This window comes from Sarcophilus harrisii, chromosome 1 (genome assembly GCF_902635505.1).
Source record: "Sarcophilus harrisii chromosome 1, mSarHar1.11, whole genome shotgun sequence".
In the NCBI taxonomy this organism is placed as follows: domain Eukaryota; kingdom Metazoa; phylum Chordata; class Mammalia; order Dasyuromorphia; family Dasyuridae; genus Sarcophilus; species Sarcophilus harrisii.
The window spans coordinates 494,880,412-494,892,848 of NC_045426.1; the positions used below are offsets into that span (position 1 = coordinate 494,880,412).

Consider the following 12,437-nt stretch of genomic DNA (forward strand, 5'->3'; position numbering starts at 1 on the left):
GGACTAATGCTGAAACATACTATCCAACTCCAGAGAAAGAATTGATAGGGTTTGAATACAGACTTAAAGCATGCCATTTTTCACTTTCTTTCATCTTTTTTTTTTATTTGAATCTTCTCATACAAAATGACTAATATAGAAATATTTTACATAATTGTACATGTATAACCTATATCTGATTACTTACCATCTCAAGGAAGGGGAAGGGGCACAAGAAAGGGAGGGATGGTATTTGAAACTCAAAACTTTAAATAAAAATGTTAGAAAATTGAAAAAAAAATCCCACTTATATTAAAAACAAATAAAATTCAAATGATATCTCTTCATTTTCTTTTATTTCAAGCTTTCAAAATGTCAAAATATGGTTAAACCAAGACAAGACTGAAAGATGCCTAAACATTAACAGTTATATACCTAAAGAAAAATCGACTTACCAACTTCAGTCCCTTTCCCCAAAGTAAAGGTGATTCCATATCCCTTGAGTCCATCCTTTGCATCTGTCTCTATTATAACATAGGCAGCAGAATAGTCCGGGTCTGTGTGCTGCATGGAAACATTCCAATACCCCACCCCCAAATAAAAATTTTGGTAAATCATAAGTAAATGGAAGTCACAAGTAATTTAACTAAGAACTAGCACAATAATAGAGCAATTTTGAATTGGTGATGAAGTGAATAAAATTTCTCCATCAGAGTCTTCCATGGTGTTTCTCCATTACAGATGAACCTGGAATCACAGAGGGTATGCCAGAGGAATCCTGCCATGGTTGGGTCTTACATAACATTACAGTGTTACACAGTAACAATGGCTTTGAGTCTGAGGACCAGCCCAATTCAATTATGAGAAGCTCATAACTAGAGGAAACCTGGCTACCAAGTGATGTTTTTTTTTTTACTTCTAAATTCAATTCAATTCAAAAAAATATCTTAATAAGTATTGTGGGAGAAATTATCTTCTTCCAAGGAGACAGTAGTCACATTGATAAAATCAAGTAAGAGAATTTATTTTGAACAATTTACAGTTGTCAAACTAAAAATGACAAATATAATGACACTCAGTGAATTTTATACCTGTGAATATTTGCTCATGTCAGACTAATGGGTATTTATTTTCTTCCTCACTTCTTTAAGCATACTACTTCACACAAACAATTTTCACATTGTATCAATTGTAATCTATTCCTCAGAAAGCTCTGAAGCAAAATGGGGCCTATTTATATGGGAGAGTAGAAGTACCACTGGCTCAGTGGAAGATTAGGAAGAGAATATGCAAAAAAGTGAAACTTAAATGAAATTCAGTTTCAAGAACTGGCACTTTTTTGTTTAATACTTTCAGTCATTCCTAAGTTTGCTGCTGCATTTAGAATTTTCTTGGCAATAATATTGTAGTGATTTACCATTTCCTTCTCCAGTTTATTTTATACTCGAGGAAATTGAGGTACACAGGGTTAAAGTGATTTGCCCAGAGTCACACAGCTAATATCTGAAGCTGGATTTGAATTCAGGAAAATGAGTATTTCTGACTTCATGTCCTACAATCTATCCACTGTACCACTTAAGCTGCCCTAGGGACTGGTGCATGGATTACCAATGAGTAAAAACCAATATGCATAGATTGTTTAACATGATGCAAGGACAATGGGGAAGATTAAAAGGGAAGTGAAAGAAGTCCCATTAATATATTTAGTCCCTGGTCTTCAGGAGTTCTTAACTTTGAACTTGTAAATATTTTGATATAATTGGCTTTCTTTTTAATCCTATGTATTTTATTTTATGCAGTTAAAAACATTGGGGGATAGGGTCAGACTCACTAGATCACCAACATAATCTATAACATACTAAATTTTAAAAGCTCCTGCCTTAAGGAGATCACCATCGATAGGAGTAAAGACTAATATCTAAAATGACAAAAATTACATAAGACATAGTATGTGAAGGATGTGAGCACCATACTATATTAGTCCAAATACATAGTGCCATTTTCTCCCCCAAGATTTAATTTATATATAAAATCTGTATGTCCTATAATCTGTTTCATTTTTCTCAAAGTACTTTTTTTTCTTTTCAGAAAGATATCCTGGTTGGGTATGTTCTACCAGTTGTGGCAACCTCTCCAAATGCTACAAATTATATGTCATACTCTAGAATGCTATCAAGTATTCTCAATGACAATCTTGATTAATGCAAATGTCTATTCTTTAGCAGTTGAAAAAAGAATTGAATGAAAAATGCTTGTTACCCAGGCTGTAACAATCTGTTAAATTAGTGTACTAATATATGACCTCAGACTGGTGCTGATAAATAATTGGTAGACCCCAAACTGAGTAGTGGAAAAAAATGATGTTAGATAGGATTTGGGAAGAGATGGTAGACCTATGCTTCCAATTATTTCAAATAGTTCAATGTCAAAAAATCCTGTTTCTTTAAGAGCCCAAATTATCCTGGTTATGTTGTCTATATTGCTATAGATCTTAGAACCCCATAATCTTAGAAGTAAAATAATAAGTAACTCAAGGAGCCACTTCAAAATGTATGAAAGGCTTATGCTTGTTACATTGTGCTTATAAGAAGTTTAAGAGACATTATTGAAAAAGAAGAAATAACCCTGAGCTTTAAACTTTAAACCCAGTAAAATTTACTTTTTTGTTCCGAGGTTTTTGTTTTTGATTTCATGAAACAAAGCAAAGACAGAAGCCCTTTTTTTTGTTGTTTTTGTCAAAAAGAACATTAATTTAGAGACAGACAGAAACAGTTTCAAGTAGTGGGCTTAGTGGAGCTAAAATGATTGGACTTACAAGGAACAGCCAATAATAACCCTAACCCAAACCTCCTCAGCTCAAGGTTTAAGTTATTTACTGCCTTAGAATTAGTGTAAATATGGCAACAAGAAGATTATAGGAAGATTAATTCTTATGGACATGATTCTTTTCAACAATAAGATAATTAAGGCCATTTCTAATGATCTTGTGATGAAGAGAGCCATCTGCACCCAGAGAAAGGACTGAGCTAATTGTGTGGATCAGAACATAGCATTTTCACTCTTTTTGTTGTTGTTTGCTTGAATTTTATTTTCTTTCTCATTTTTTTCCTTTTTAATCTGATTTTTCTTGTGCAGCATGATAATTGTACATATATGTATATATATATATTGGATTTAACATATACATATATAACATGTTTAACATATATTGGATTATTTGCCATCTAGGGGAAGGGGGGAAAATTTGAAACACTAGGTTTTGTAAGGGTCAGTGTTGAAAAATTATCCATGCATATGTTTTGAAAATAGAAAGCTTTAAAAGAAAATGAATTAGTGTAAATAGTAGGTAGTAATAGGTCATAAACATAGGGCATCTTCCCCCTCCCAGACTGATAACTTTATGAGGGTAAATTGAACTACTGTCTAAATTTTTAGATGATGGGATTGGCCTCAGACAAATTGATACCTGGGGGAAAAATTACTTTAGAAAGGCCAAGGTCACTACTGCACCCAGGGCCCAGGAAGGAAAACTTTGTGGGGTATTTGCCACTGGATTTTGATGCCTGGAGGAGAGAGTGAGGTTGACAACTTAGCACAATTCTATCCCATTCATATCAAATTCATGGGCAAGGGAAGACATCACTCTCCAGACGTCCCTGGTCCTCTTGAAGAAGGAAGGATTTTTCCATTGTTAACTATTAAAACCCCTTTCCTTGCTATCTGCTCTCCAAAATCTATTTCATATTTACCACTTTTAGTGTCTATTTTACCTCTTTAATTTGTCTGTAATTTTTTTTATAAATAAATGTACCTTTTGGCAAGGAGAAGATACTTGTGAGTTCTTTACATCTGAATTGTTACTGAACTCCAACATTTGTGCCAATTTCCAGATCCTAATCTCATCATTTGTTGCCAAATCCCATTATTCCCAACTCATCAGTAGGATGTGTATTGGCAGTAGAAAGAGATGAAATAATCCAATTTTTAGCCAAGAAACACTGGAAGGACACTGTGGGACAAGGTAATTGACAAGACCGTGTATGGAACAAAAATAAGTCTAGTTAGATAAGATGGGAAAACCAGAGCTAAGAAATTAGATTTGATAAGGTAGGAACCATGGAAGCCTTTTAAGCAGAAGAACAACACAAAAGTGGAATCTGTATGAAGAACTGGAAGAAAAAGAACTGGTTTGCAATATTTCATGTATGATGAATTCTAGACCTGAATGTCAAATTTAAATAAATATGAAAGCCATTTAGTGCTGTAAGGTTTGCAAAGTATTTTCCTTATATTATCTTATTAGAGTCACACAACAATCTTGGGAGGGAGGAACCATTATTATCTCCATTTTAGAGAAGAACAAACTAAATCTGATAGAGGTTAAGGGGACTTGACCAGTGTTATACAGTGTATGAGGAAGGATTTTTACTCACGTCATCCTGACTCTATTCACTTTACCACCAGCTCAGTTTCTGAAATCCTGAGCATTGTACACCCAGAAACAAATATAATACTTCAAATTATATTATCCCAAACTCTGATGGTTCATAAAAAAACTGCATGCTGTAGGGGGAAAAAAAAAGCTAATCATGAAATCAAGAGATTTGGCTTAGAATCCCAGGTCTAATCCCTGTCTAACTCTGGTTAAGTAACTTAACTTATGAATTTCTGGTTCCTTGCCTATAAAAAGAGAATTGCATTTACCTCTTTTAGGGACGTTGTAAGAAAAAGAAAAAAACCCTATTAGGACTGTGCCTAAAAAGTTATCAAACTGTAAAGCATTATAAAGATGTAAACTTGGTATTTCTCAGCAACAGGTTTAAATCTCTTGTTATCATCTTATAGGGACCAGCATTATGAAGTACACAGCTATTAGAGGACACAGTCATTCATTTTTCAGTTGTATCCAACTCTCTGCAACCCTATTTGGGGTTTTCTTGGCAAAGATAGTGAAGAGGTTTGTCATTTCCTTCTCCAGCTGTTTACTGATAAGGAACAGAGGCAAAAAGGATTAAGTGACTTTGTCTAGAGTTACACAGCTTAGTGTCTGAGGCTGGATGTGAACTCAGGAAGATGAGTTTTCCTGACTCCAGAACCAGCAGTTAATCCACTAGATCACCTAACTCTCCAATTAATGGATAGGATATAATGAATCTCAAAATTCAAAGAATGGGAAAATTTACATGCTGAGTCACAATTTAATTTAAAAAAATAGATATGATTTCACCAATGTAATTATTCCCTCTATTGATATACTGACAATCCCTCTTTTCCTCAGTATAGCTGATTAAAAAAAAAAATCACCTTATCCCATAATTAATTGGACCCTCCTCAAAGCATCTGCAATAGTAGAACTTGCTAGGATTAGTTTTGGGCAATCCATGGTCCCTTTTATATCAGGATAAGACATTAGAGTAGGACTCTGAAATCAGATTAAATGAACACTGGGACAGCACTGATAGGGAAAAAAGCTATTAAAGAGCAACAGAAAACCCAAGAGCATATTAGGGAGTGGAGGTGGTACAATATTCAGCCTCAATAATGGTGGAAAGGAATGTAGACTGATAACATATACATGTAAAATAGTTCAAAGTCTAGGAGGCAGAGGGAGATACCTAACTATCTTAATATGCTTTTTGTTCTTTTTTTTCCCTTTCCCTTGCATTCCCATGGTAGACCAAAGGATCTTGGGGGATTAAGGAAAAAATATGGAAAATAAGACCCAACTCCTGGTGATTTATTTAAGGAAAATTTCTAAAATGATTTCAAAGAAGTGAATGTTGGCAATGAGAACATTTTAAAGATTAAAGAGTAATATCTAATCTTAAATCTTGCTCTTGACAAGCAGAAGAAAGCATATTTAAAGGAAAATTACATACATTCCTGTAGGTTCTGCTTAACTGCTTCTTATTATGCCCCTGGAGGGAATATTCTCCTAGATAAAAAATATAAAATAGCTAAGATTTTGGCAGGTTCCTTATTTAGAGAAAGCTGTTAAAGATTCCCCCAATTTGATACTGCTCTTCCTAACATAGCAATGTGGCGACTATATACTTGACAAAAACCACATACACAGGTAGGCAGGTCAATTGTGACCAGTGTGAAAACATCACCAGAAGATTGTACTAGCCATACAACAATGCACTCATGAGTTGCCCCCTCCATGACTATATTCTGGCCAGATGTATTCTTTTTATTTGTCTTGTATGGTCCCTAGATATGGTCACAGTGCTTATTTGTGGGAGAGTATGCTCTAGATTTATGGTGGAATATTTAATTGCTACTTAGCTTGCTATGCTTTTTTATTTAATACTTTTAATTTGAACTAATTGGGAATTCTGATTGACTAACAAAAATCTATACACTGATAGAGATACACACTGATAGAGAAATTCTGCCTGATAAGGCAGATCTGACCTAGATCATTTTGCTCAATAAGTGGTTCCTTGAGATCAAATATACATTCTTCTGTTTGGCATTTAAAGTCCTTTTGGAGGTAATATTGCATATTAAATAGTACTAGCCTGTAGTCTGAATGACCAAGGGTCAAATTCTGTCTCTTCTACTGGTTGCATAATCATGGGCATGTCATTTATTGCTCAGTTGACAAATGGTCTTTAAGGTAACTACTGGTTGCATAATCATGGGCATGTCATTTGAGAAATGGTCTTTAAGGTAACTTTCTAGCTACACATCTGAGATTCTATGAGGCCTTCACAATCTGGCCCCAATCTACCTTTGCAACCTTATTACGTATTATTGTCCTCTATGTAATCTACAATCTGGCCAAATTGGCCTTCTTACTCATACTTGTGTGCTTATGCATCAGCTTTGGCTTTAGGTTTTGTCTTACAGGTACTGATTGCTTCCTGCCCTTCACTTCTTAGAATCCTGCATCTCCTTCAAGACTCAGATCAAATGGGCCTTTCTTCAAGGCCTTACTAATTTGTTACCCTCTCCTCCAATATTCAACCCTCTAGGCTCCTAATAGCTTCTTCCAGCCATTCATTCACATTGTATCTAATTCATCCATATTTATATTATGTGTGTGTTGTCTCTTCTGATAGTTCTAGAGAGTAAGGGACATTTTATTTTTGCTTTTAAATCCTCAGTACCTGAGTGTCTGGCATAATAACTACTTAATAAATGTTTATTGATTGTTTGATGATAACTAACTTTTTTGACCCTGGCTGGGCAAATAAATCACTTCTCATTTATAAAATTAAGGGGTTGGATTAGATAGTCTCTGAAGTCCCTTTTCTTAAGTAGAAAGAGCCAAGATGAACTTATATATGAGAAGTGAGGATCTCATATCAATAATTCAATTAAGAAGTCTTTAAGTACCTACAGTAAGCAAGGCACTGTGCTATTCACTAGAGATACAAGTATAAAGAAGGAAGTAGTTTCTACTCCCAAGTAGTTTCCAAGGTTAAAATAAAAAATAATGCCACAGTGTTCAATATATCCCCAAACCCCAAATGCTAGAGTAAGGACTTACACAAAAATTTAGAAAAAAACTGCAAAGCAGTAAAACAGAAATTGGATTTAGATCAATACTTCACAGTATATAGTGTAATAAGCTCCAAATTGATACATGGCTTAGATATAAAGGATAACAAACAAATTAAAGGAATAGTAAAAGAGATATCTTTCATTGGTATAGATGGAGGAAGAATTCTTGACTAAATAAAGGAGAGATTATGTATAACTATCATTATTTAAAAAATTGAAAAAAAAAAAACTTTTTACATGCAGTCAATGACTTAAAATTAAAAGGGATTTAATTTTGCACCAAACATTGGCCTCCTATAAAATTTGGTGATTGATTCAGATATGCAAGAATAAGAGTGATTCGTTAAGAGATAAATTAAGAATTTGAATAAATTATTCAGTATCTGGAAAGGTTAGCTATTAACAACTATATGAAAAAATGTTTCAAAAAACCAATTGTAAGGTAGATAGAAAAATGCCATCGAAATGAAGTTCTCCCTCGTACCCAGCAAATTGGTAAAGGTAACAAAAATGATAAAGTAGTAATTACTATATTCTATGGAAAGATACTAAGGATGTTATTATTATCAGCTAAATAAGTCTAGCCACACTGAAAAATAGCTGAATATGTCATGATATGTGAATATAATATTTGGTGAGTAGGAGGTATGTGGGTAAAGTTACATACTTTCCTCCAAGTGACAAGATTATGAATGTTAAAAGTCAAAAGGCCAACTAGACCAACTCCCTCATTTTATTGGATAAACTGAGGCTACAAGTTTATACAAGTTTGTGCAAATCTGACTCTAGAATCCAGATTTTCTGATCTTGAATCCAATGCTGTTTATACGATACCTTCTAAAGTTAGTTAATTTAAAAAATTTTAATGTTAGCACTTTGGTTGTTTAGAATTTAATTTGCAAGAATTACAGGAGAAAAAAACTAGCTTTTAGCAACATTTTACTCATTCTAAAGAAAAAAAAAAGGTATGAATACTTGGGATTTTAAAAGTCAACTTTTTAAAAGGAAATCGGGAAAAATGTACAAGGGAGTGGCCAAGGTTTGATGCTTTTTTTACTCTCTCAAGTAGGAATAAGAAAACTTGGGTTCTGTTCCTATTTAACTTTCTATTAATAACCCATCATAACCTCCTTTGCTTTGGTCACTTGAGTATGAGGTGCGCATTTCCTTTGCAATGTTAACTTCATTTCTTGTACCCTTGATATCATTTCCTCCCATTTGCTTAAGGATCTTGTGTGGAAAGGATCCTACTATTCATATAGTCTGGATTCTACAGTATCTCTAAATCTCCACAACTATCTAAAACAAGTAGTTAGGAGGAAAAAAGGATAAAAAGGGCAGATAGGGTACAGTGGATAAAGCACCAGTCCTGGAGTCAGAAGAACCTGAGTTCAAATGCTCCCTCAGACATTTAACACTTCCTAGCTGTGTGATCTTGGGCAAGGCATTTAATTCCAATTGCCTCCCCAAAAGAAAAAAACCCCCACAAATTTTTAACTATTCTTAAAAAGCTCTTCAAAACGAAAAAAAAAAAAATACATGCTTGAAAAAATATCAGACTAGGCATGAGATCTTGGAAAGTTATCCATCTTTGAGATTCAGTTTCCTCATCTTTAAAACGAAACTGTATAAAGTCCTAAATATCTTCCAGCTTTAAAACGCTACATATATATTCTGAGAGGCAGTCCTTCAGAGTTTTTTTTTTCCCTACTTAAAAAAAAATAATTTTCTAGTAAGCTGCCCCCCCCCCCTTTTATATTTCATTCACATTTTAAATAGAGACATTGTGGCCACGAAGGTAGAGAGCCGGCCACAGAGAAAAGAAAACCTGGGTTGAATCCTTCTCTGACACATCCCGACAGCTAGGAGAGACCAGAGCAAACCACCGAACGCCTTCGCACCCAAGAAACTCTAAAAAAAGCAATTGATTTGCATAGATAGAGGGTTCCTCATTGGGATGCCCCTTTATCACTACAACTAGGGATATATGAAAATCATTTTTCACAGTAAGGGGGGGGGGCACATATTCCGGCTTAATATGAGCAAGAACTTGCTGACAATTGTGCCAAGTGAAAGTTGCCAACTCACTGAGCACTTAGTGGGGCAGGCGTAACGGGCGATTGGGGATTTCGCGAAACCTGGGGGGAAAAGAGAGGAAGAGGGAGAGACAGAGAGAGGGGGGGGGAAGAGTGAGGGGGGGAGGAGAGAGAGGGAAGGAGAGGGGGAGGAAGAGAGGAAAAGAGAGGGGAGGAGGAAGGGAGAGGGGAGGAAGAGAAAGGGAAGGAGAGGGGAGGGGGAAGGGAGAGGGGGGAGGAAGAGAGAGGGGAGGAGGAGAGAAAAGGAGAGGGGGAGGGGAAAGGGAGACGGGGAGGGGGAAGGGAGAGGGAAGGAGAGGGGGAGGAGGAGAGGAAAAGAGAGGGGGAGGAGGAAGGGAGAGGGGGGAGGAAGAGAGAGGGAAGGAGAGGGGGAGGAAGAGAGGAAAGAGAGGGGAGGAGGAAGGGAGAGGGGGGAGGAAGAGAGAGGGAAGGAGAGGGGGAGGAGGAGAGAAAAGGAGAGGGGAGGGGGAAGGGAGAGGGGGAGGGGGAAGTGAGAGGAGAGGGGGAGGGAGCAGAAGTTCCTGAAAGTTAAACAATTGTAGCAGAGAAACTGAATCTTGAACCTGCGTGCAGGAGGTAAACTATTGGAGTCTTGTCCATGAAGACTGCGCCGCGCCTCAGTTCTTCTGCCGCGACTCCATGCAGGGTGACACATTAAAGATCAAAGCCCCCGAGTCCCACTCCGCTCGGAGACACTCCTCCCCGGTACACCGAGCGCCCTCGGCTGTCCCTCGCTAAATGATTCGCGCGGAGCGCGCGGGATGAGGCTTGGGACTTATCCGCAGCCTCCGCCCTTACCATGGCATCGGACCCGTGGCCTGCGAGAGAAGTGGGGAAACGCACGTCGTGAACCGACAGCGCGGTGACGCGGCCCCCGACCATCTCGCTGCTGGAGCAGCGGAGCGGCTCTCCGGGAGCGGGCGCGGAGGAAACCTCGAGCTCTGGCGGGCCGCTCTGCAGGCTCGGGGGCCAGGACAGTTCCGCGGCTTGGCCGGCCCCTCCCGCTTCTCTGTCTCCCTTAGTTCCGCACTGAACTTCAGACGGGGTGGTTATGAAATGCCAGGAAGCATGACGGGAGTTGCCGGCTCACCAGCGCGCGGGAAGTGTCCTTCTGTCAAGCAGCTGGGAACCTCCACCTGCTGCGTCCCTAGCACCAAAAAGCTTCGGTGCCCCGCCCCGCCGCGGCATCGGTTCCCGCGCTGCCTCAAAGGGCAACGATCGCCGTTTCTTTGGCTTTAGCCGCGCCTTCTGGGAGAATGCCGATCGCATCCCTGAGGACCTCATGCCACAAATTTCAGTTATGCCTAGGAACTTTTCAAGTTATTTTCATCCGCTGACTGAGCGCTTACTAAGTAGGTGTGAGACACTGTTAAAGAAAAGTTCAAGTTGTCCTGCAAACAGTACCCTTAAAGATAGATATGAACAAAGTGATCTGAAGATGGAGAGCTCTTTGCTGGAAATAGGATTTTCATTTCTCACCTGGCTTCACCACTCTGGAACTTCTCACAGCTCCACCATGCCCCAGAAGGCTCATTATCATGATAATGGCATCAGCCTGTATATAGGGATTCCAAAAAGGGATAGAGTTAAATAGGAAAGACAGAGTGCCTAGGGACGGATCGGTTTTAAGAGGGGAAACGTAAGTGTAAAAATAATGTGCAAATGCCGAAGGGGGAAGAAAGAGACGGAACTTGCTCTTTCTGAAAATTGGGGTGCACAGCGGATGACATCAGATGAGTTTCATTCTCCTCTGAAACAGAAAGAGGGCTGAATTTGTTGGGTTTTGTGACCCTGTGGACCATAGCACGCCAATCCCGTTTGTGGAGTTTTCTTGTCACAGATACAGAAATGATTTGCCATTTCTATCTCCCATGCATTAAGGGAAACAGGTTAAGTGACTTGCCGAAGGGTCACAGAACTAAGTCTGAGGCTAGATTTGAAGTCAACTCTTTCTGACTCCAGTCCCAGCACTTTATTCCCCTGAGGCACCTTACTGCCTCTAGCGTTGAATGTTTGTACTCATTTAAACTCTAGTTTTATCTGCATTACATGTAATACTTAGTTTTATATAAATACTATAAGCCATGTAAAGGAAATTTTTTAAAAGCCTTTTTTGTGATATTTTTGCTGTCCTTATTGAAATAGTGAAATGTTTATAGTTTTCCTCATTTTGAGCTAACCTTGCATTCCTGATATAAATCCAACCTGATATTATCTTTGATCATATAATCTTTTAGATATATATTACTGTAGCCAATATTTGATTTTTAGATTTTCTGTCAGTGTTCATTTGGGGACACTAGTATATTAAGGATATTTGTTTTTGCTTTGTTTTTCCTGTTTTGACTCTCTCTGATTTCTAATAGTAAGACCATATTTGTATCATACAAAGAATTTAGAATTCCTTCCCCCATCTGCCAATCCATTTTTGCCTAAAGTTTGTGACATTGGGATAACTTTTTAAATATTTGAATGATTTATCTATTTTTATTAAAAATAAGTCTGCCTCCTAGTTTTAGATCTTTTTTTTTCTTTTAAAACTTATTCTTTTGGAATTTGTTTGTTTTCTAGCTTTTCAGTTACATGCCCAATTCATTAATCTGTTCTTTTATTGATATAACTGTTTAGATGGAAATTTTCCCTATAGGACAAGATGTGAAGCATTTTTGTGATGTGTTCCTTCTTAGAACAATGTTTTTAAATATGTAAAATAAAATACATAAATAAACTCTTTAGATATTCCAGAAATCTTGCTATCTTTTTCATGCTTATTATAATAAAAAACTTTATATAGCACTTTAAAGAACTGCAAATTATATTACCTAAGATTTCTATAATTTGTTCTTTGAA

At 37.3% G+C, this 12,437-nt stretch overlaps 1 protein-coding gene across 5 annotated transcripts in view; it reads right to left on the reverse strand.

Annotated features, from left to right (window-relative positions):
* The window catches only part of ENOSF1 (enolase superfamily member 1), a 51,077-nt gene extending 39,863 nt beyond the window's left edge, over positions 1 to 11,214 (reverse strand). For 2 of the 5 annotated variants that reach the window (XM_031946561.1, XM_031946562.1), the window contains exons 1-2: positions 10,386 to 10,755; positions 435 to 543 (exon numbers count right to left, since the gene is read on the reverse strand). In XM_031946561.1, the coding sequence (XP_031802421.1) occupies positions 435 to 543; positions 10,386 to 10,469 (193 nt within the window). In that variant the 5' untranslated portion in view covers positions 10,470 to 10,755. Of the gene's footprint in view, positions 1 to 434; positions 544 to 10,150; positions 10,335 to 10,385; positions 10,756 to 11,066 lie in introns of those variants that run through there. The other 3 variants (XM_031946563.1, XM_031946560.1, XM_031946564.1) reach the window with 3 other exon arrangements.
* Between the last annotated feature and the right edge of the window lie 1,223 nt (positions 11,215 to 12,437).